Source organism: Elephas maximus, chromosome 13, assembly GCF_024166365.1.
Source record: "Elephas maximus indicus isolate mEleMax1 chromosome 13, mEleMax1 primary haplotype, whole genome shotgun sequence".
NCBI lineage: Eukaryota > Metazoa > Chordata > Mammalia > Proboscidea > Elephantidae > Elephas > Elephas maximus.
The window spans coordinates 43,248,493-43,271,712 of NC_064831.1; the positions used below are offsets into that span (position 1 = coordinate 43,248,493).

Below are 23,220 nucleotides of genomic sequence, written 5' to 3' on the forward strand. Positions count from 1 at the left end.
CATGATATTGTTTATTGGTCCAGTTGTAAGGATTTTTTGTTTTCTTTATGTTGAAGTGTAATCAATACTGAAGGCTGTGATCTTTGATCTCCATCAGTAAGTGCTTCAGCTCCTCTTCACTTCTTTACTTTTAATGCATGTCTAATAAAAATCTCATTTCTTTTAGGGTATAAAGCAAAATCTTTGCCAGAGCCTGTGAGGTCAGTTGATGCCTACCTTACTAGCTTCCTCTTTAAGTCCCTTTGCTCCAGCCTAGCCATACTGGTCTTCCTTCTGCTCTTTGAACACATCATTATCCTCCCTATCTGAAGATTTTGGTAGACTGTTTCTCTATTTGAGGCTCCTCACTTCTTCCCAGATGATCCCTAATCATAATTCATAGATGAGTTCAAATATCACTTGCTCAAAGAAGCATTATCTGACACCCATTGAATGAATCTACTCCCTCCATATGTAGGCTCTTGGTGGTCTGTATTTCTCATTCATAGAACTGATAATAAACTGAATAAGAACTTGATTTTTTTTTTTTTTGGATAATATGAGTACCTTGTTATAATGTAAACTCTCTGAATTCTGAGGCTATAGCTTTCTTATTCACAGCTGTAGTCATGGCACCCAGCATAATGTTTATACCCAGTAGGTAGGCTTTCAATAAATACCATTATGATATGGCTGAAGGACTGTTTGTTAATGAAAGAAAACAGCAATGATGATGATGGTGAAGGCAAACAACCTGTAGAGTAAAAATGATTTCTTTCATGCTAATATTATGAAAGTCTTGACAGAGTTTATAAAAATTAAATACACAATTTTCAATTTTGCTTCCAGGTAACAATTTCCTCTCCAATTCCTCTAAAATTTAACTTATTTTAAAATCCAAGACTGAAAAAATAAGATACAGAACAAAATCAAGACTCTTTATTGATGATTTATAAATCTTTCTTGTACGTGCCATCAGTTAGATTATACAATTACAGGGCTTTTCTACAAGGTTGAGGTTTACCTGGCATAATAAATTCCTCAGTGAGAACACAATTAAGTCATCAGACATATTCAGAACCATTGAGCCAAATCTCTATGGTGGTTGAATTTCCTCTGGGCAAATATTTACATGTAACCTGCATAAGTTAACCGTGACTCACATATGACTATATATGAGCTTACGCTAAACTTGATATAGCAGATATATGAATGTATCATATATAACAGATGAAGAAGCAATAATGCATTCTTAAGTATTTGTGTGTGGGGGGGAGGAATGGCAACTCAAAAGACTAGATAAGAAACTTAGGGGACTGTGTTTATGTTAATGAGGGAGAAACAACTAAGAAAAAGAGGGTGAGAATGGTTGTGTAACTCAAAGAATGTAATTAATGTCACTAAATTGTACATGTAGAACTGTTGAATTTGTGTATGTTTTGCTGTGTACACTTTCAACAACAACAAAATAATTTAAAAAAAAAGTACAAACATCAAAAATTAAATTCAGATTGGTTTACATGATTACTTTGTTTCTCAAGGTAACTAAAGGTGTTTTAAGAACAAGTTGCAGATCTATGCCTTAAGTTTCCTAAGATCAACCGAAGTTATCCATATTAAGTAACTAATGGGGGATGAAGTCAAAATTTCAAGCACTGCAAAATTCCAAAGGTTAAGTTCACTGGTTTGCTTATATAACCAAAATGGGTTATTGAGCACTATCAGATATGATTGGTGATGTGATTGGCATGACAATTTTCATTCACCCTCCCAATAGTACCTGGAAAGGGAGCTAACCCTTGTCTAAGGACTGGACTGGAAATTTCTGATTAAAAGTGGTCCAATTTTCATGAAAAAAAAAGGAAAACATAAAAAAATAAGACAAAAAGACAAATTAAAAAAAATTTCCATTGCAATGGAAATTTTTAAATAGTTGCCACAATCCTGAAATTTTGAAATGTGCTGCCAAATAGTGCAAAGTATGGACTGAGATTAGGAAACAACCCGAGAGCCAATATATGACTCCTTTAAAGTCAACTAGGATACAAATTTGTCCTAAATGATCTTGAAGAAATGTATAAGCATACTTTGACTACAGGACTGAGATATATGAGCATGGATGGAGAACACTGGGTGGTAAAATAATGTTTCAACAGAGAAACACTTTGTACTGGAGAATGCAGTGGGAACTTAAAAGAGAAATAGCATTCTTAGGTGATCACTATTCCTACTCCATAGTATATCAGCGAAGACCCCCAGAGTGAATCAGGGTGAAAGAGAACAGAGAGCAATTGCCAGGCTGCAATGCTGCTTGTGATTTAAATGTTTTGTCACTGAGTCAGCTTATCTTGGGAAGATTGACAAGTGAAGAGAGATACCATTCCAGGGAAAAGGAAAGGCTGAATCTGGTAAAATGGCTTTCAAGACAGCAAACACATGAATAGACTTTTACAGCTTTGCTGTCACTGCCCCTCTTTCATTGCCCTGCTGGAGGAAAGGAGCGGTGAAGGTGGATACCGCAAGACAATGTAGGCAAAGAACACAGAAAAAGTTGTGAAAATTGTTCTCCACAAAGTCAAAGAAAGGCAACCTAAACTCTTGATTAAAAGAGGATTAAAACAGTCAATTATTGAAAAAGAAAGATACAGGACAAGAGAAGAGATATAAGACAGTTAGCTGGAAGAAAATAAAAGGGAAGAGAAAAAGCTCTATCAAAATCTGCCAACAATAGAATAGTCATGGCTGAAATACAGCAGACTGGCTCAAGAAAATAAAACCAGAAGAAATGTAAAAGAATAATGATATAAAATGATTACAGACAAGATGATGGATATGAAGACAAAAAGGACACTCAAGAAATGCATACATTGTATTCCTAAACTAGTAACAATTGTATAACACAAACAAAGAGGAAGACCCTCAACGAGATGGGTTGATACAGTGGCTGCAACAATGGGCTCAAACATAGTGACAACTCTGAGGATGCTGCAGGTCCAGGCAGAGCTTTGTTCTGTTGTACCTAGGGTCACTATAGGTAGGAACCAACTTGATAGCACCTAACAACAACAATATTATTATTATTATTAGTTGCTACTACTACTCTTATTATTGAATGCATACTATGTGTTAGAAATTCTAAGCACTTTGCATGAATTAACTTACTTAAATATCATAGCACTATTCTGACCTAGACATCATTATCATTCACTTTTTATATTTGAAAAGGTAATGCTATAGGGACAGACCCGAGAGCAGAGGGATAAGATGTATTACAAAGAGACCTGAGAAGAAGGAAACGAGGCTATGTCTCAGATGGGCCGACTATGAAAGCTTTAATTTCTTGGTTTTTCTGACTTTGGATTATGGGAAAAGTGATATTTAGTAAAGCGTTTTAAATCTCTCCATCCTCACCTCTCTCTAATTCCCTTTTGTTACTCTGGGCCTGCAGTAAGTTCTAATACAAATATAGAGCCTGGTGAGGGCAGGGTTGTGGAGACTGAAGTGTAAGATGGTGCAGGAAAGTGCAGCCAGTCCCCATTAGCCCTTGGCGGGAGCTCATGAGAATGGATATGCATCCTACCGAGAGGCCTGACTAGGAGCACCAGGCAGCGACCACCCATGAAATAAGCAGTGACCACAGTAGAGTTGAAAGTGGCAGCAGATACTAAGTAGGAACTGCCAGATGAAACATGGAGAAGACCTATAAGACAAATACCCAATTTTTCATGTATACTGTACCTTTGGGTGGGCCGGGTGGGAAATAGGTCAAAGCTTACTACTACTAAGACTGAAGCATCGCATTGGTTCTACTACCCTTAAAATTTACTCTTAATTTTGTTGCATTCATGAATAGTTTACATCACAGTCATAATGTTTATTACCAAACAAAGAGATATATTGAGAAAAACCCATTGCTACATCCAATTCTGAGATAGACCAGGTTAATACACACTCAAAGCTCTGATATTTCTGTAGGTATGGCGTTAAAACAAATTCATAATGAGACAAGAGTTTCATTTTATTTATCATTCCATTACAAAAGAACTCACTAATTTTAGACAGTGAATTGTGACGAAACATTATAAACAATTATTTTCTATCAGATAATAGTGAGTTCAACAAATCAGCAGTTTATTCTATACACATGGCAAAAATAATGTAAAAATAAAATACTGTAATTGGGAAGGCACAAAGTATAAACACCATCATAACTGTTCATTTTCTGTACACAATTGAACCTGTGAATGCTGATGTTGTCATCACCACCCAAAATCTACTGATTCACATTATGTGCCAGGTACTTAAAATTTGAGTATTTCCTTCATAACAGGTGCTTTATATATATATATATATCAATAACTAGATTATGGATTAAAGGACAGTGCTCCGACATAGTCTTCCTTTTCTCATTGGTAGTCAACACTTCTTCTAGTGTTACAGCTAATGGAGAAGTAAAAGTGGGCTGGTGGTCAGTGGTTAGAGACTTGCAGGATCATAACAACATAGCTGTTTGCACCCAACATTGATAACCAGTTGTCGTTAAATAATTCTCAAATATTTCGATTCTCACTCCTCAATAAATGTCTCCTATTTCCTTATAAGAGGTAAGATATCAGTGCACTTCCAAATGTTAAAATATGTTACAGAATTCTATTCAACATTTTATATTATACTACAGATATGTACACTTTCAATAATAAATTAAAAATAAAAAAGCAAAATAAGTCTGAGGACAGTTTATAGTTACTTTGTTACTCAATGGAGTCCCTGGGTAGTGCAAATGGTTCATGAGCTTGGCTGTTAACCAAAAGGTTGGAGTTTTCAGTCCACCCAGAGGTGCCTTGGAAGAAAAGCTTGAGAGGATCTACTTCCAGGAAGAAAAAAAGAAAAAAAAAAATCACCCATTGAAAACTCTGTGGAGCAAGCTGTAGTCTGAGTCTGACACACATGGGGTCATCATGAGTCAGAATTGACTGGACGGCCACTAGGTTTTTACTATGTTATTCAATGATATTTTTCTGTCTTCTTTTCTAAGAGTTCATCTGATCCAAGATCCTGATTACCTTCTTGGTAGAAAAACTTGTTTTGGCAGCACATTTGAAATGCAGAGTGTTTTGTTGCCTCTAGGCTGCGGGAAGATGTTTCTTAATAACAGAAATGCTGAAGATGACCAACGGCAATCAAGGAGAGTTGATGAACATTTGTACAATATGAAAAAAACTTCGTAAAAACTCTTTAATATTCTTTTCCTCCAGTTCCTCACATTCTTTGCATCCATATTCTATTATATTCTGCCAAATAAAAAGAAAGGGTTAAATTAGGTAGTCTAATTTACTTCTTTCCTGGGAATATCACATCATCTGAACTATATGGTGAGGGCTTGAGACATGAAAACCGGCAAATTGACATCGTATGAGGAAGAACAATGGGAAAAGAGAGCTGAGGGATTCAATGTGGGCTTATTTTTCCCATCAGGGATTAAGAATATTGATTTAAAAAAAAATACTAAATAAGCCATGTTTATTGAACCACCAACTTCCTACTTAGAGCCCTTGAATGATGTCCCATCATCTACCCTTGGGATAAGTCCATGCCTCCCTGCGTGGCACACAGGTCCTGCATGAGCTGTTTCTTACCCATCTCTTCCACCTTTTCCTACTGCCTTAAACATTTAAGGCCTGGGAACTCTGAGCTCATGCCTTTCCTTTCCACCACATGTCATGCTATTCCATGCCTCCCTGCTTTGCTTCCTATTCTAGCTACTACTCCTCACACCTAAGATTACTTAGCTGCTGTCTCCTTTAGGAAGGCTTCTCTGAACCCCTGAGACCCCAGGTCTGTCTCTGCATTCTCAGAGTCCCTTAATTAGACTTCTATCACAGCACTTCATATATTAAATTAATATTATGGGTTTGTATGCTTTTTATACCACTATTGTCTAAGCTTTCCCAGGAGGGCAAGGACATATATTTTTGTTTCCTCAGCATTTAGCATAGTGCCTGGCACACAGCAATCAACCAATCATTATTGGTTAAATTGAATTATTCAGGTGGATACCACACATTGTTGTAATTCAAACAGTTTCATGGATAACTAGAATATTCCAAATGTGGCAATCACAAATGAGCCTTCTTAGAGAAACCTAAACCATGAAAGCTGTACCAGTGAAAGTCAAAATTAGATTTTATGTTCATGAACATGTGGAATGCAGATTCACCAATGTGTATCAAGCATTGACTCCATGTCAGGCCCTGCTATATTTCACACAATGCTGTCTTATTTGATATTCACTATAATCTTGTCAGATAGGGGGGCAGAGATGTTCAACGATTCATCTCCTGTGACATAACCAATTGAAATTCTTCATACCCAGGTCTTTTGACTATGCGGTTCTGGCACCCATTCTACCACATACCCCATCCTATGTTCTGATAAGGGTGACTGAAAAGGAACTTGAAAGAGTTTATCATGGCTATGGTCATGAGCTATTTGCTGTGTGGCTGTCCTTCCATTGATAAGGCGGAGATACTAGAATGGATAACTAGAATACTCTAGTATTTTAAACATTAATGTATTTGTTTCATAAATGTACAGAGTATCTAGTAGATGCCAAGCACTGTTCTGAAGTTGGACTATAACACTGGAAACAAACAAAACAAACAAGACAAAAACACCAGCCCTCTTGAAGCTGACATTCTAGCAGAGAGAACCAGAAAACATCTGTTAGGCAAGTAAAATGTGTAGTGTGTCAGATGGCAGGACATGCCATGGAAGCGTGAAGGCCTGTGGTAAGGGGACAGGGAATGCCTGCAATAGAGATGGAATTGCAACTGTAAATAGGTGACATAACTGAGAAGTGGTATTTAAGCAAATACCTTAAGCAGCCTGGCATTTTAAGAGAAAATTCAAGGTGCCCAGCCACACTGGCTTGGAGTTTTTGCATTTCACTTCCCTCTGCCTGAATATACTTCCCCAGGTATAAGCAAGCTCACTCCCTCGTGTGTCTGCCAAATCTCATCTTAATAGTTAAATCTTCTCTGACCATCCAGTATAAACTAGAAACCCAAGCCCCCAACCCACCTCATCTTTCTCAATTGGACTTAATAAAAAAACTTACACATTTGCATATAAAAACTGGTTTATTTATGGTTCCTCCCTCCTTAAGAGCAGATACCACGTGTGTTTTTTAATTACTATATCCTTACCATGGGGCCCCAAAGTATTGCTAAATTAACTAATTTTTACTATGCCTTCTTTATTTATAAAAGGTTGAGTTTACAGAGCCTCATGTTTCTTTGGCCATGTAAGCCATAAGCCTTTGTACTTAAGGCCTTTGCATATCTAAGCCCCCAGTCTACTAGGGGAGTCCTTAGTATTTGCTCTCCAGAACCCTCCACTGCTCATGTTTTTTGGCACGGAAGTGCTCAACTTATCAATACCTTTATCATTACTCTTTTATATCATTTATTCTTATCTCTTTCAAGAGATAAGAGTACAGACTCTAGAGTGAAACTGCTTGGGTATGAATCCCTGTTTTCCATGGCTAGCTGTATGATCTCGGGCAAGTTGCTCAAGCTCTCAGTGTCTTCATTTCTTTAACCCTCAAATAGACACAAGGATGCTGAGTTCACAAAGTCATTGTGAGCATTAAATGGATTATCAATTGAAAGATCAAAGAATAGTGTCTGACACTTAGTGATAAACCAGTTAATGTCAGTTTATAGTTAAATAATTATGCAATTACATTAGTGTCTATCCAGTCCACTTGACCATGAACGTTTTGAGGTCAGCAACCACGTGGTACCTGGCATTATTCAATAAATATTTGTTGAATGAAAAAAATTAAAAACAGTTTAGGATTGCATACCTGAGAGAGTTTCACTTGTAGGTGTCCCTCCATTGGAACTCAACTCCCTCTCCTCTCCTGGGCACCTCTTTAGAGTATCTGCTTATTTATTATACCCAGTTAATGACTCTCCCAATCAAGCCCAAAACATCAGATGTACCTCTGTATGACTATTGGATAACTCACCCCATTAGAAGGTAAACTGCTGTTTGCTAGGATGATAAGGTTTTCTACTGTTTCATCAATGGCCATATTCCTGGATTCATGTGAAATAACGCGTAACTCCAGGAGAAAGCACTTCATTGCTGTTACTTTGCAATTAGGCTAAAAATAGAGTTACAAAGAACCATTTTGAAAAACCTTATTTTCTGATTGTTCATTCTCACATGGATGTAGCTTTGATTTTTAAAGCCAATCCAAGTATTTAAAAAAAAAAAAAAAAATCCACAATACCTCTAAGAAGTTTCACATAGGAATCAGCTTGATTTCCCCCCCCCCCCCCCCCCTTCTGGCTTTGAAATCAAAGCCAAACAGAACACAATCAAGAAGCATAGTGATACTGTACAGAAAAAAGAACATAAAGTTGGAAAACCTGGAAGAAGCCACTTTTTTCACTGAGGACATTTATTTCTCCCTGTGTAAAAGGGTGACCACATCGGCCCTAGCCTCTCAAAACATTGATATAGATGGTGTGTATGTAAGAATTTTTTGCATCGGATTGTACCGTTGGCATTTTACAGAGTGGTGGCTGCTAACCATTCAACTCCTGCAAGATTAAAAGTTCTAGATGCAGAATTGATTCCAAGAAATTCATTAGAAAAACAAAAGCAGGAGTGCCATCTACTCACAGACCGGGGAGTTCAGGAAGGGACCGCTAAGGCACTAAAAAAAAGGCACTACAGAAATATATTTCCCACACCAGTTACTTTAACAAAGATCTTCTAAGCTTAAAAGGAAAGAAACACTTGATGAACCTCTGGAAATTTGACCATGGCTTGTTTGACTCTGTGTTCTCAATACCTAGCAGAGTGCCTTGGAATTTGCAGGCACTTAATAAATGCTTACTGAACTGGTGAATAAAATAAGGAAGACATCCACGTGCCAGGCACTGGCAATAACCCTCATCCCCATAGCAGCCGCATAGGATGCAAAGGGTAGATGCTGCCATCATGCTTGCAGTAGTGAAACTGAGGTTCAGAACTGTTCAGTGACTTAGGAGGTACCACAGCCAGGAAGTGGTTGAGTCAGTGTTTATATTTCAATCTCAGGTTCTTTCTACAACCCAAGAGTTGCAAGGTAACTTTCTTTCAAAAAGCAATCCCAGAATGCTGACTGTTGGTAGTTAATTGACAGCTTTCTACTTTCAGAAAATGCAAAGAAAAACGGGAAAGATGCTGAAGACAGAGGAGGAAGGTAATCTTTAGACACAGCAGCACTATTTAGGTAGTTAATCAGTATTTTTTTTTTTTTTTTTCCATTTTCCCGCTATGGCTTCCAATGCTTAGGAAGTCTCGGTGGGGGCAATACCTTATATTTCAGAGTTCTAATGGACGAATGACAAAATAACTATTCTCACTGTTCAGAACACATACAACATAGGGTTTGTTTTCCATAAGGTAAGGAAGATGGGGACTTATTTCTTGGTTTTTAGTTACCAATCCATAGGGAAAGGATTAGCAACATGACTGAAATCATACAAGCCTTAGGCGATGTCAGTGGATTCATGCAGCAAGTTTAAGATCGCTTTTGAATTCTGATCGATTTTAGGGGTTATGATTATTACTTTTCTCACACGAAAAGTAACTGGTCAGAATTCTCTTTGACCAGTGTAGAGATACATGAAGAATGTAGAACGTGGACACATTTAAGCAATTTGTAGAAAATATGATTTGAGATGGTAATACAATCCAAAACCCAAACCCACTGCTGTTGAGTCAGTTTCAACTCATAGCGTCCCTATAGGTCAGAGTAGAACTGCCCCATAGAGTTTCCAAGGAGTGCTTTGTGGATTCAAACTGCCGACCTTTTGGTTAGCAGCTGTAGCTTTTAACCACTACACCACCAAGGTTTCCAGTAATATACTACAACACTGCAAATGAGTGATATGTTGGATACTTTGAATCAATTACCTGGTTCTTGCATCTAACTGCATCATGATCTAATGGCATCACAAAAACATTAAGTACATATTATGTTTGACATTGATAGAAAAGGCTTTTTTATATTTTTATTTTGGGCTATCACCAAAGTAGCTTTTTGTCCTCAAGTTCCACCACATCAACAATTACTTATCAAATTAATTGATCACGTGTGGTAGAAGCACACCCAAGTAGATTTAAAGACTGTACCTATTTCAGTTAAGTTGTGAAAATAGTTTTTAGACTTTTTAAAGCTAGAAAATACAGCTATTTTGAAAAAAATTAAACTACACTTACGTGAGCATCACTTTCAGTATATAAAGTGGCATCAACATGCATAACCTAAAAGAGAGCAAAATTAGGTAATATAAAAAATTATGCCCTACTTTTAGGTATAATGAAAACAACTTACTGGACATATTCAATTAAATTTGTTAATTATAGTTTTAATTTTGAGATGATTTTTGATTCATATGGAATTGTAAGAGAAAATACAGAGGCATTCTGTGTATTCTTTACACGTTTCCTCCAATGGTACCATCATGCCTAACCATAAAAAAAATTACAACTATGAAATTGACACAATCCACCCACCTTATTGAATTTCATCAGATTTACACATACTAATGGGTGAGTGTTTGTGTGTATGTGTTGTTGTTTCTAGGTGCTCTCCAGTTGGTTTCAACACAAAGAGACCCTATGTACGACAGAGTGAAACACTGCCTGGTCCTGAACCATCCTCATAATCGCTGTCATGCTTAAGCCCATTGTTGCAGCCACTGTGTCAATCCATTCCAGTGAGGGTCTTCTTCTTTTCTGCTGACCTTCTACTTTACCAAGAATGATGTCCTTCTCCAGGGACTGGTCCCTCCTGATAACATGTCTGAAGTACACAAGACGAAGTCTCATCATTCTTGCTTCTAAGCAGCATTCTGGCTGTACTTCTTCCAAGACCGATTTATTCAATTGCTCATATGCAAGCTCAAGTTGAAGCTGAAGAAAATTAAAAGAGGTCCATGAAAGCCACAGTATATTCCACCTGAATTTAGAGACCATCTGAAGAATAGATTTGATGCATTGACTAAAACCAGACAAGTTGTGGGATAACATCAAAGACACCACCCATGAAGAAAGCAAAAGGTCATCAAAACAACAGGAAAGAAAGAAAAGATCAAAATAAATGTCAAAAGAGACTCTGAAACTTGCCCTTGAATGTAGAGTAGCTAAAATGAATGGAAGAAATGATGAAGTAAAAGAGGTAAACAGAAGATTTTAAAGGGCAGATGGAGAAGACAAAGTAAAGTATTATAATGAAATATGCAAAGACATGGAGTTAGAAAACCAAAAGGTAGTATTTCTCAAGTTGAAAGAACTGAAGAAAAAAATAAAGGCCCTAGTTGCAATACTAAAGGATTCTATGGGCAAAAAAATTGAATGATGCAGGACACATCAAAAGAATATGAAAGAAATACAGAGTCACTGTACCAAAAAGAACTGGTCGATGTTCAAACAATTCAGGAGGTAGCACATGATCAAGAACCGATGGTTTGAAGGAAGAAGTCCAAGTTGCAATGGAGGCATTAGCAAAAAACAAGACTCCAGAAACTAATGGAATATAAATTGAGATGTTTCAACAAACGAATGCAATGCTGGAAGTGCTCACTCATCTATGCCAAGAAATGTGGAAGAACTGACCAATGGCTGGAAGAGATCCATATTTGTGCAAATTCCAAAGTAAGGTAATCCAACAGAATGAGGAGATTATCGAGCAATATCATTAATATCACATGCAGGTAAAAGTTTGCTGTAGATAATTCTAAACGATTGCAGCAATATATTGATTAGAACTGCCAAAAATTCAAGCCAGACTCAGAAGAGGACTTGGAACAAGGGATACCATTGCTGATGTCAGATAAATCTTGGCTGAAAGCAGAGAATACCAGAAAGATGTTTCTTAGTTATCTAGTGCTGCTATAACAGAAACACCACAAGTGGATGGATTTAACAAAGAGAAATTTATTCTTTCACAGTCTAGGTGGCTAGAAGTCCAAATTCAGGGTGCCAGCTCCAGTGGAAGGCTTTCTTTCTCTGTCAACTCTGGAGGAAGGTCCACGTCATCAATCTTACCTGGTCGAGGAGCTTCTCAGCACAGAGACCCAGGGTCCTAAGGACACGTTATTTCCTGGCTTTTGTTTCTTGGTGGTATGAGGTCCCCAGATCTCTTTGTTTGCTTCTCTCTTTTATATCTCAAAAGACATTGACTTAAGACACAATCTAATCTTATAGATTGAGCCCTGCCTCGTTAACATAACTGCCACTGATTCCACTTCATTAACATCATATAGGTAGAAGTTATACCACATAGGAAAATCACATCAGATGACAAAATGGTGGACAATCGCACAATACTGGGAATCATGGACTAGCCAAGTTCACACACACTTTTGAGGAAGACATAATTCAATTCATAACAGATGTTTACATCTGTTTTACTGACTATGCAAAAGCATTTGACTGGGTGGATCACAACAAATTATGTATAACATTGTAAAGAATGGAAATTCCAGAACACTTAATTTTTCTCATGCAAAGCCTGTACATAAACCAAGAGGCAGTCTTTGAACAGAACAAGGTGATACCGCGTGGTTTCAAATCAGGAAAGGTAGGCATTAGGGCTGTACCTTTTCGCCATACTTATTCAATCTGTATGTTGAGCAAATGTCATGAATTGAATTATATCCCCCCAAAAATGTGTGTGTTAGCTTTGTTAGGCCATGATTCCCAGTACTCTGTGTTGTCCTCCATTTTGTGATTACAATTTTTTGTTAAGAGGATTAGGGTGGGATTGTAACACCACCCTTACTCAGGTCACCTCCCTAATCCAGTGTAAAGGGAGTTTCCCTGGGGTGTGGCCTGCACCACCTTTTATCTCTCAAGAGATAAAAGGAAAGAGAAGCAAGCAGAGAGTTGGGGGCCTCATACCACCAAGAAAGAAACACCAGGAGCAGAGTGTGTCCTTTAGACCTGGGGTCCCTGCGTGAAGAAGCTCCTTGTCTGGGAGAACATTGATTAGAAGGCCAACAGAAAAAGAAAGCCTTCCCCTGCACCCGACACCCTGAATTTGGACTTGTAACCTACTGGACCATGAAAAAATAAATTTCTCTTTGTTAATGACATCCACTTGTGGTATTGCTGTTATAGCAGCACTAGGTGACTAAGACAGCAAATAATCTGAGAAGCTGGACTATATGAAGAAGAATGGGGCATCAGGATTGGAGGAAGACTCATTAACGACGTGCATTATGCAGATGACAACCTTGCTGAAAGTGAAGAAGACTTGAAGCACTTACTGATGAAGATCAAAGACCAAGGCCTTCACTATGGATTATACCTCAAAATAAAGAAAACAAAAATCCTCACAAGTGGATCAATAAGCAACATCATAATAAACAGAGAAAATACCGAAGTTCTCAAGGGTTTCATTTTACTTGGATCCACAACCAAAGCCCATGGAAGCAGCAATCAAGAAATTAAAATGACCCATTGCATTGAGCAAATCTACTGCAAAAGACCTCTTTAAAGTATTAAAATGCAAAGATGTCACCTTGAGGACTAAAGTGCTCCTGACTCTATCCATGGTATTTTCAATCACCTTATATGCATGCAAAAGCTAGACAATGAAAGACGAAGACTGAAGAAGAATTCATTCCTTTGAATTATGGTGCTGGAAAAGAATATTGAATATACCATAGGCTGCCCTAAGAAAAAACAATTCTGTCTTAGAAGTACAGCCAGAATGTTCTTAGAAGTGAGGATGAAGAGACTTCATCTCATGTACTTTAGACATGTTATCAGGAGGGACCAGTCCCTGGAGAAGGACATTATGCTTGGTAAAGTTGAAGGTCTACAAAAAAAGGAAGGTCCTCAAGGAGATGGATTGATAACAGTGGCTACAACTATGGGCTCAAAGAGCAATGGCTGTGAGGATGAAGCAGGACCAGGCGGTGTTTCATTCTGTTGTACATAGGGTCACTATGAGTCAGATTGGACTTGGTGGCATCTAACGACTACCTTCCAAATTCCTATTTCATTGTATTTGAAGTGTGTTTCCTGTAGACAGCATATATTTCAGTTGTGTTATGTTATGTGCTCTGATAATCTGTCTTTTATGTGGTGCATTTAGACCATTTATTTATAATGCCATTACTAATATATTTTTTTAATATTTTAGGGCTTAAATAAGCTATTTAAATCTTTTCCCCATTTCTCATTCCTATCTTTCTCTTTTCTTGCCTTCCTATGGATTACTTGAACTTTTTTTTTTTAAGTTTCTTCTTCATTTATTCGTAGTATCTTTGAGTATACTGCTTTGTATCATTTTCTTAGTGGTTACATTAAAATTCAAAACCCACTGCCATCGAGTGAATTCTGACTCATAGTGAACTTGATAGGATATGGTATAACTGCCTGTAGAGTTTCCAAGGAGCAGCTGGTGGACTCAAACTGCCGAACTTTTGGTTAGCAGCTGTAACATAGGTACCTAAGTTATCATAGTCCACTGGTGTCAACATTTTACCAGTGCAAGTGAAGTGAGGAGAGTTTTCCTCTCTTTACGTCTTCTATTCATCATATAATTGTCTTGAGTATTTTCTCTTCACACACTGAGAAACCACTGTTATAATTTTAGCTTCAATTACCAAACATAATTTAGAAAACTCAGGAAAAGAATGAAAGATCATTATATTTACTCATGTTTTTACTCTTTCCATTGTTACTTCTGCCTTAGTGATGTTCCAAGGTTTCTTCTTTCATCATTTCTTTCCCATTTAGAGAAATTCCTTTAAGACATAATTGTTGTCGCTGGCAAGAAATTCTCTTATTTTTCCATCAGCTGAGAATGGCTTGATTGCCTCTTCATCACTAAAGGATAATTTATCTGGAAGTAGAATTTTGGATTGACAGTCAGTTTCTTCCATCCCTTGAGAAATGTGCCACTTCCTTCTGGCCTGCATGATTTCTGATGAGAAAATTGTCGTCATTCAAATCGTTTCCCCTATAAGTAAGGTATCACTTCTCTTGTGCTGCCTTCAAGATTTTTTCTTTGTCTTTAGTTTTCTGGAGAGTAATTATGATGTGTTTTAGTATGGATTTCTTTGGGCTTTTTCCTCTTTGAGATTCACTCTTTTTCTTGAAGGGGTAGGTTTATGTCTTTCACTACATTTGGAGAATTTTCACTCATAATTCTCCACATGTTTTCAACCCCACTCTCTTTCTTCTTGCCTTATGGGACCCTGATGACACAAATATTAGATTTTTATTGTTGTTGTTATTGTCCCCAGATCCTTAAGGTACCATTTTCCTGTTTTCTCTCTAGAGTTCTATCATCAAGTTCATTGTCTTTCACCCTGCTATCAAGCCTCTCCAATGAGTTTTGTATTTCTGTAATTGTATTTTTAGTTCTGTAATACTCATTTGTTTCCTTTTTATATCTTCTATTTCTTTGCTGAGGCTTTTAAATCTTGATAACTGCTTTTAAACCTTGTCAGATAATTCCAATACATGATTCATCTCTGTTTTGGGCTCTGCTGATATCTTTTCTTCTTCAAGCTGTCATTTTCCTGCTTCTTGGCATGATGAGTGATTTTCAATTGTATCCTCGGTATTGTGGCTATGTTAGGAGATTCTGGTGCTTTTTAAATCTTCTATTTTAGCATCTCTTAATCCCACTTAGATTTACCATGAAGGTTCTGATCTACTTTGTGTGCTGTGATTCCAATGGCAGTTTAGCTTTCAGAATCTTTGTGGTGTTATTGTCTTATGTTTGGTTCTTCTGGTGTAGCCAAGTCATCCATTGCTCTGTTGGTGTTGCCCACAGCCAAGTCTCCAGCCTGCAGGACAGAGAGCACTTCCAAGCACTTCCCTGGGTCAGGCCATTTTGTTTGTGATGGAATTCTCCCTTCAGGTGTCACCAAGCCACCTTGTTTCTTTAGGTAGGTGAAGATAGTCTCTGGCCTGCAAAGACAGAGAGCTCTTTGCTGGGCTGGGCTACTTGTAGACTAAGTTTTAGAGAAAATTAGAATCTGAAAGCTGTCAACAAAAAGACTTCATTTAAGGCTTTACAAGGCTCATTAATTTCTTTAAAAATATTGTTTCAGGTGATATTTCATTAAGACTGACAACAAAACACAAGGAGAGGCCTATTCTATAGCAATTATACAAGATATTTTATGGAAGAATGGGTGCTTACTTGAGTGAGATTTTCAATTATTTCCAAATCTTTTATTACGTACTGCCAGTTAGCCTCTGTTTTAGGAAGACTTGCACTAAAGCACCTGAAAGCAAAACCAAAGATTAAAGCATTTTGATGTCTTGATGAACACTATAGGCAAAAAAGCAATCAAGATTTTTTATTCTGACCAGTGAAAAGATCACTGTTATCCCTGTCTGTGTGCCTTGTAGATGAATATGAACACCAAACATAAAGTATAGCCTTGATACGTTAGATTAACTAGAGGAAAGACCAATGTGGATTAGAGAAAAGCCTAATCAGAGGAATAATTTATAAATAACCTGGTGTATTTTATCACAATGAAATAGAAACAGTGCCTGATAATGTGGGAAATGCTCATTAATGTTTTTGAATGAGTTATTAGTTTTCTCCAAAGAGAGGCCCATGAGACTTTTAAATCAAATTAGTAAAATTTTTAAAATAAGCAATAATCACTTTCATGTAACGATTGTGACAAGAATTGTTCATTACAGTGGACTGAATATGTCCTTTGCATGCAGCTCAAGCTATCACTATGCTTGCCAGTCCTTTCTGCATAAACATCATAGGCTTCACCCAGTCAAGGCTTAAGGATCATATACTTCCTCATTTTAGTAAAATCTAAATTTAATATCTGAATGAAAGACACTTATACTGACCAAAACTGTGAAATAACTTTAGAGCTTCAGGAAAAATAGTCAATCTCTTATGGATCCTGTATAGCAGAATGATAGCCAACACTAATCTGTCTTAGGAGAAAGATTTACCTGCAGAAATCTATGGTTCCCCATACCATGAAGGTGTTAGTAGAGTAAAACTGAACTGGGAACCAGTCTATATACTACACGGTGGGTGCTTTTGGCCAATTGGGTGCATCTAAGAGAGAAGGAAAAAAGTGAATAGGCAGGGAAAAATATGAATTTTTTTAGGAGGAAAAACAAAGAGTGTAAATAAAAAAAAAAATGTTTTAAACAGAACTAGGACAGAGATTCAAAAGACAGGAATCATCAGTGCCAGGAATGGATAAACAAAGCAACACAGACAAGTTCTAAATACCTACTTTTTGCTTCTATGAAAAGAACGTGGTTATCAAATTAAGGGATGTACTTTAATGTTTAGTTACAAACCAAGGAGTCCAATTTACTTGGGGGATATAATGCTCATTTGGATTATTTCCAAAATATAGAAATGCTAAGTTAGGTGTTTACCAAATCTCCTCTCATTCTCCATACTCTTCCCACTCACCTCACACATACACCTGTTGCTGTCAAGTAGATTCCGCCTCATAGCGACCCTATAGGACAGAGTAGAACTGCCCCATAAAGTTTCCAAGGAGTGCCCGGTGGATTCGTACTGCCAACCTTTTCATTAGTAGCTGTAGCTCTTAACCACTATGCCACCAAGGTTTCCCTCTGTCCACTATCATACCCCAAATACTGAGTACTCAAAGACTTAAGCAAACTGAATTAAATACACCAATAAAGTATAAAAGATATTTTAAAAGGACAGTTCTTATAGATATGAACATAATGATATTTATGTCTAAATTGAAATTACCCCAAAATGAAGACTTGAATGCCAGACTCAGTTAAAAAATGACTGTTTAGAAGTAAACACAAATAGCACTGGATAGAGGTACTTCTCAAATATGGTTTCTGAAAAATATAATCAAAGACAAAATGATTAAAATTTGTTCAGTTAAAAAGTGAGATGTTAAAACAACATTTTATTTCTAGGTCCAAAAGGTGTAAATTTATCATCGTTTCAGAATTAACATTTCTCAACAGAATTAATGAAACTAGAATTTATCTTTTGTGCTTTTTCCCCATCTCCACCTCTGTCCTCTGTGCAGAATTCTTTAATCAGCATTTCTCCAGTTGGATTTTAATGACAATAGTTTTAACAGAGTTTACGTATTTACTCATTTACGTATATACGAAGGTCACCCCCTAATTTTTTCTATTATTCTTGACTTCCCCTGCACCCTTCTCTCCTTTTTAATTGGTTGACATATTTTATACAGCACAGATTAAAAACATGCAATACTAATGTAGGTTTATTATTACTATATTAATTTCATGTAACTATATGCAAACCCATTATGTATTAATATAATTTGAAGAAAAGCTGGACAGAAATGAAACCAACTAAAGATACTATATGCCATCCTGAGAGCCACTATGTAATCATTGTTTTGATGATTTAGGAAAAGTCTTATCTTAGAACTTCTCAGAGATTTATTATTTTTGCCCACCTCCTTCATGCTGTCAAAGCCTTCACAGGCCCATGTACAGTTTCGGAGAGCAGCTCTGACTACCACCGTAACCACTAACAGTCTATACTTCATTTAGTCTACCCTGAGGGAAGAATAATAGACAGAACTTGTCCTAACAGAATACACAATTGCCTGAATAGATAGACATTTAAAGAACAAAATAGAGTAGAATATAAAATATTTAAAATGATGTGAAAAGTATAGCAAGGTTGTTAAGAGAGTTAAAAATCTATTTTATTTATTTTCAAAATAAGCACAATCCATGCATGGAGAGATATCTGTGACTCCCAAGATCTTTAGAGAATAACCATATAATTTATTATGAAGTATCTGAGATTCAAGTGATCTTTAAAGAAAAGCCCATATACTATCTTCATCTAGTTTTTCTCACCAAAATTCTCATTACTCAATGCCACGGTAAATCTGTAAATGTTGAAGAAGAGCTGGCTATGACAATGGGTTTCCAGCAGCCATCCATCCAGAATACCTCCTACAATACAATGCAGAGTAAAAAATGATCCGTTAAAAACAGAAGTGAACTACTAGGGCAAAAGAAAAGGAAGGGTATTAATATTTATTGAGCACTTATTTATTTTTTTGATGAGCTCTGTTGCAGTCATTTAATATATGTATCACATTTAATCCTCACAACAAACCTGTGGGGAAGAATTAGCAGCACTTGGGCAAGCTGACCAGTCCCACATCAAGTACGTGATAACCAGGATTTGAAACAAAGTCTGTCTGATTACAAAGTCCAAACCCCTTCTTCTATATTACATCTCTGAATTGGCAGATTCCAAAGCCATATTAGTGAAAACTAGAAGCATCCAAATACCTGGATTTATATAAACTATTGATTGTTAGTCTGATTTACAATAGCAGTAGCTGCTTCTACAGACAAGAATTGATGTTCTCAGTCTATGAAATAAATACTGTTAATTCAAACATCATTTAAGAATTGAGAATTTTATAAGTGGAAAAACTATTTTTTTTTTTTCTGATTTAAAGAGGATGAAGAATGTGACGATTACACATTCCCATATTCAACATTATTTCATAAAAGTAAAATTTATTACCAAAGTATATAAAACATAAACAATTATGCTATTGTTTTAAAATGCTATGTATTTTTTTAGAAAAAAATGTTCGAAGTATGCCTCTTCCCTTGACATAATTATTCACTGCAACCAAGTTTCACAAACTCAAATGATTAAATTATTTTATTTCTCAAATATTTCTGAAATATAAAAATGACTCTAAAATATGTATATATGTGTGTGTGTGTATTTTCTCTACCCACATTAAATTGCCAGGGTAGAGGTCTGGAATAGGTGGAAAACTGGATTTAAACATGGTTGTGTGTGACAAGGAAGTACAGGCAAGAGGGGAAAAATAAAGGGTTTTAGCATATATGTAAGTGTGTGATTGAGAGATTTAACCAGGGAATTTAATGCCCTTCCCCCCTTTTTTTTTTTAATCATATGGCTTTGTGGAGAAAGCGTTATTTAAAATATATCAAAGAATGAGTAGATTTTTTTCATGAATGAAAGGAGACACACAGCATTCTGGGTGGAGGAAAGGGCATGCGCGATGGCATACACAGACAAGTGTAGTGTGCACTCAGAAAACAGTGAGTCATTTTGATTAATTACACTGTAAAAGTAGTGATGGATAAGAATGAACAAAACTGTCACGTTGTATAAAGCAGGAATTAGTAAACTTTTTCTGTAAAGGGCCAGGTAGTAAAAACTTCAGGTTTTGAAGGTGAAGTGGTCCCTGCTGCAACTACTTAATTCTGCCATTGAAGTGTGAAAGTGGCTAACGACAATGAAAAAATTAATGTAGGTGGTTATATTCCGACACAATTTTATGTATAAAAACAGGTAATTGGTGGCTCTGGTCCACGGGCTGCAATTTTTTGACTCCTGGCCCCTACGAATCTCTTAATAAGTCCTAACTTAAGTATAGCTGAGAGAGTGATATCTTTAAAAGTCTTAAATCTTCCCATCATCAATTTTACTAGCAATTTTCCTGTAATTGCTCCCAGGCTGTTTTCAATCGACACCAATATTATGAAATTTTCAAGTAAATAAAATTCCTCAAACACAATCTGTTTACTAAAACTAAAAATAAACAAAATGACCTATGTTACCATGGATTACTAGTGGTATGATTTTGAAAAATTATTCATAAAAACATAAGACTTAAAGTTGATATTTAATTCTCTTATAAGACAAAACAACATTTTAAGAGGTCCTATAAATCTCAAGAGGCCCTGATGGCACAGTGATTAAGGACTCAGCTGCTAACCAGAAGGTTGGCAGTTCAAATCCTCAAGCCACTCCTTGGAAACCCTATGGGGCAGCTCTACCCTGTCCTGTAGGGTCACTATGAGTCGGAATTGACCCAACGGCAACGGGTTTAGTTTTGATTTTGTTTATAAAATCTCAAAGTTTATTTAAAAAAAAAAAGTTCAGGTAAGATGAAGCAAGATGGAGGAGTAGGCAGCTCCAAGCTTTTGTCCCCATTTTAACCCATCGCCACTGAGTCTATTCCAACTAATAGTGACCCCATAGGACAGAGTTGAACAGCTCCATAGGGTTTCCAAGGAGCAGCTGGTAGATTTGAACCGCTGACCTTTCGCTTAGCAGCTGAATGCTTAACCCGTGTGCCACCAGGCATCCATTTTGTCCCCATAAAACCCATAATATAATAATATTTATTATAGATCCATCAAAAAACAAGTGGAAACTGTCAAAAACAACTATATTAGAACTCTGGAAATCAAAAGTTTACAGCAACAAAGTGAATTCTGAACTACTAGAAAAGGCAATTTCAAAACAGTGCAAAAGTTTCATTGCATTTTTACTTGCCTGTATCCCACCCCTTTTCAGCACAGCAGCAGCAGCGGCAGCCCTACTCCAGTGTAAACCCCAGAGCATGTTCAAGAGGAAGCAGAGCAAATCTTATCGCAAATACCCATTTGCGGTTGTTCTCGCTGGTCTTACAGCTACCCAGAAGACTGAAACGAGGCACTTGTTTCTGTTTTGCCTGACTCAGACCTCAGGCTGGAAAAGTGGTGGGTCTTGTTCAGAAACAGCAAGTTGACCTAACAATGCACAGATGCTTGGAACAAAAGATTATGGCCAAAACATTTAACAGGCCACCTAAATCCTGGCAATAAAAACTGGGGAGAATTTGTTTAAGATAATCGGACATTAAAAACCACTCATGTATAAGGGGGAATTAAGCAGGCTATACACATGCCCAGGGGAAGATGCACATGCAGGAAATATCTGAGAGGACCACACAATTTTTCCTTGGGCTGATTCATAGGCTCAGTGAAAGACTGATTAAGAGGGAAAGGAGTGCCCAGCAAACAGCCAATATGCAAAGACTGGGAAGATATTTTTAATTGTTTTTCTTATCTTCTGGCAATCAAGGAAATGTGTCGAGACACTAGCTGCACACAAACTAAGGAACAAAGATTTTAATGACCACACATTACCAGGAATACGGTCTTTGGAAAAATAGGAAAAGTCACTAAACAAATTAACTACTACAGCCTTCAACAACCAAAAAACAGAAAACCCTGGAGAAGGCAGAGAATCTGATTTCTATATTTGTCACTTTATAATACTTAAATGTCTGGTTCTCAACAGCAACAGCAACCACAAATCACACAGCATACCAAAAAACAGGAAAAGATAGCTCATTCAAAAAAAATAAAAAAGCATTGAAAGAAACCATCTCTGAGGAAGTCCAGGATCCAGCCTAATTAGATAAAGACTTTAAAATAACTGTTTTAAAAAATGCTCAGAGAGCTAAATGAAGCATTGGCAAAGGTCCAATAAAGGATGTCAGGTAAATGATGCATGAATAAAATGAGATTATCAATAAAGAAACAGAAATTATAAAAAGGAATTAAACATAAATTCTGAACGTGAAAAGTACAATAACTGAAATGCTGCATTTTATTTCCAAAAGTATTTAAAAATGCAAAAAAAAATTATAAATAATGTTATTGAGGACACAATGTATCAAGATGTAATTTGTGATGACAAAAATATAAAGAAGGGGAGGGTGGAACTGTACCGGAGGAGAGTTTTGTATATTATTGAAGTCAACTTGGTATCAATTTATACTAGACTGTTATAAATTTAGAATGATAAAAACAATTCTCATGGTAATCACAAAGAAATTATCTCTTAAAAATATACACAAGGAAAGGAGAAGGAAATTAAAATGGTTCACTACAAATATCAACTGAACACAAAAGAAGATAGTATAGGACAAAACAAAGAAGAAAAACTGTGTAAGACACGCAAAAAAAATAAGACACACATGCAAAATGTCAGAAGTAAGTTCTTCCTTACCATTAATTAGTTTAAATGTAAATGGATTAAATTTTCCAATCAAAAGGTAGAGGCTGCCAGAATATACACAAAACATATGACCCAACTACATGCTGTCTAAATGACACTCACTTTAGATCAAAGATACAGTCTGAGAGTTAAAGGATGGAAAAAGCATATCCAATGCAAACAGTAACCAAAAGGGAGCTTAGGTGGCTCTACCAAAATCAGGCAAAACAGGCTTTAAGTCAAAACTTTTACAAGAGACAAAGAAGGACAGTATATATTGAAGGAAGGGCCAATTCAAGAAGATATAACAATTATAAGCATATGTGCACTTTCTTAGTTTGCTAGTGCTG

The 23,220-nt window shown here is 36.6% G+C and overlaps 1 protein-coding gene across 10 annotated transcripts in view; it reads right to left on the minus strand.

The window, feature by feature from the left end:
• Positions 1-896: 896 nt before the first annotated feature.
• Positions 897-23,220, minus strand: part of IL15 (interleukin 15) — an 87,248-nt gene continuing 64,924 nt past the window's right edge. For all 10 annotated transcript variants that reach the window (XM_049905364.1, XM_049905362.1, XM_049905366.1 and 7 more), the window contains 6 exons: positions 18,898-18,996; positions 17,789-17,886; positions 16,211-16,295; positions 10,261-10,305; positions 8,012-8,149; positions 897-5,270 (listed from right to left, as the gene is read on the minus strand). In XM_049905364.1, the coding sequence (XP_049761321.1) occupies positions 5,160-5,270; positions 8,012-8,149; positions 10,261-10,305; positions 16,211-16,295; positions 17,789-17,886; positions 18,898-18,909 (489 nt within the window). In that variant the 5' untranslated portion in view covers positions 18,910-18,996 and the 3' untranslated portion in view covers positions 897-5,159. The remainder of the gene's footprint in view (positions 5,271-8,011; positions 8,150-10,260; positions 10,306-16,210; positions 16,296-17,788; positions 17,887-18,897; positions 18,997-23,220) is intronic.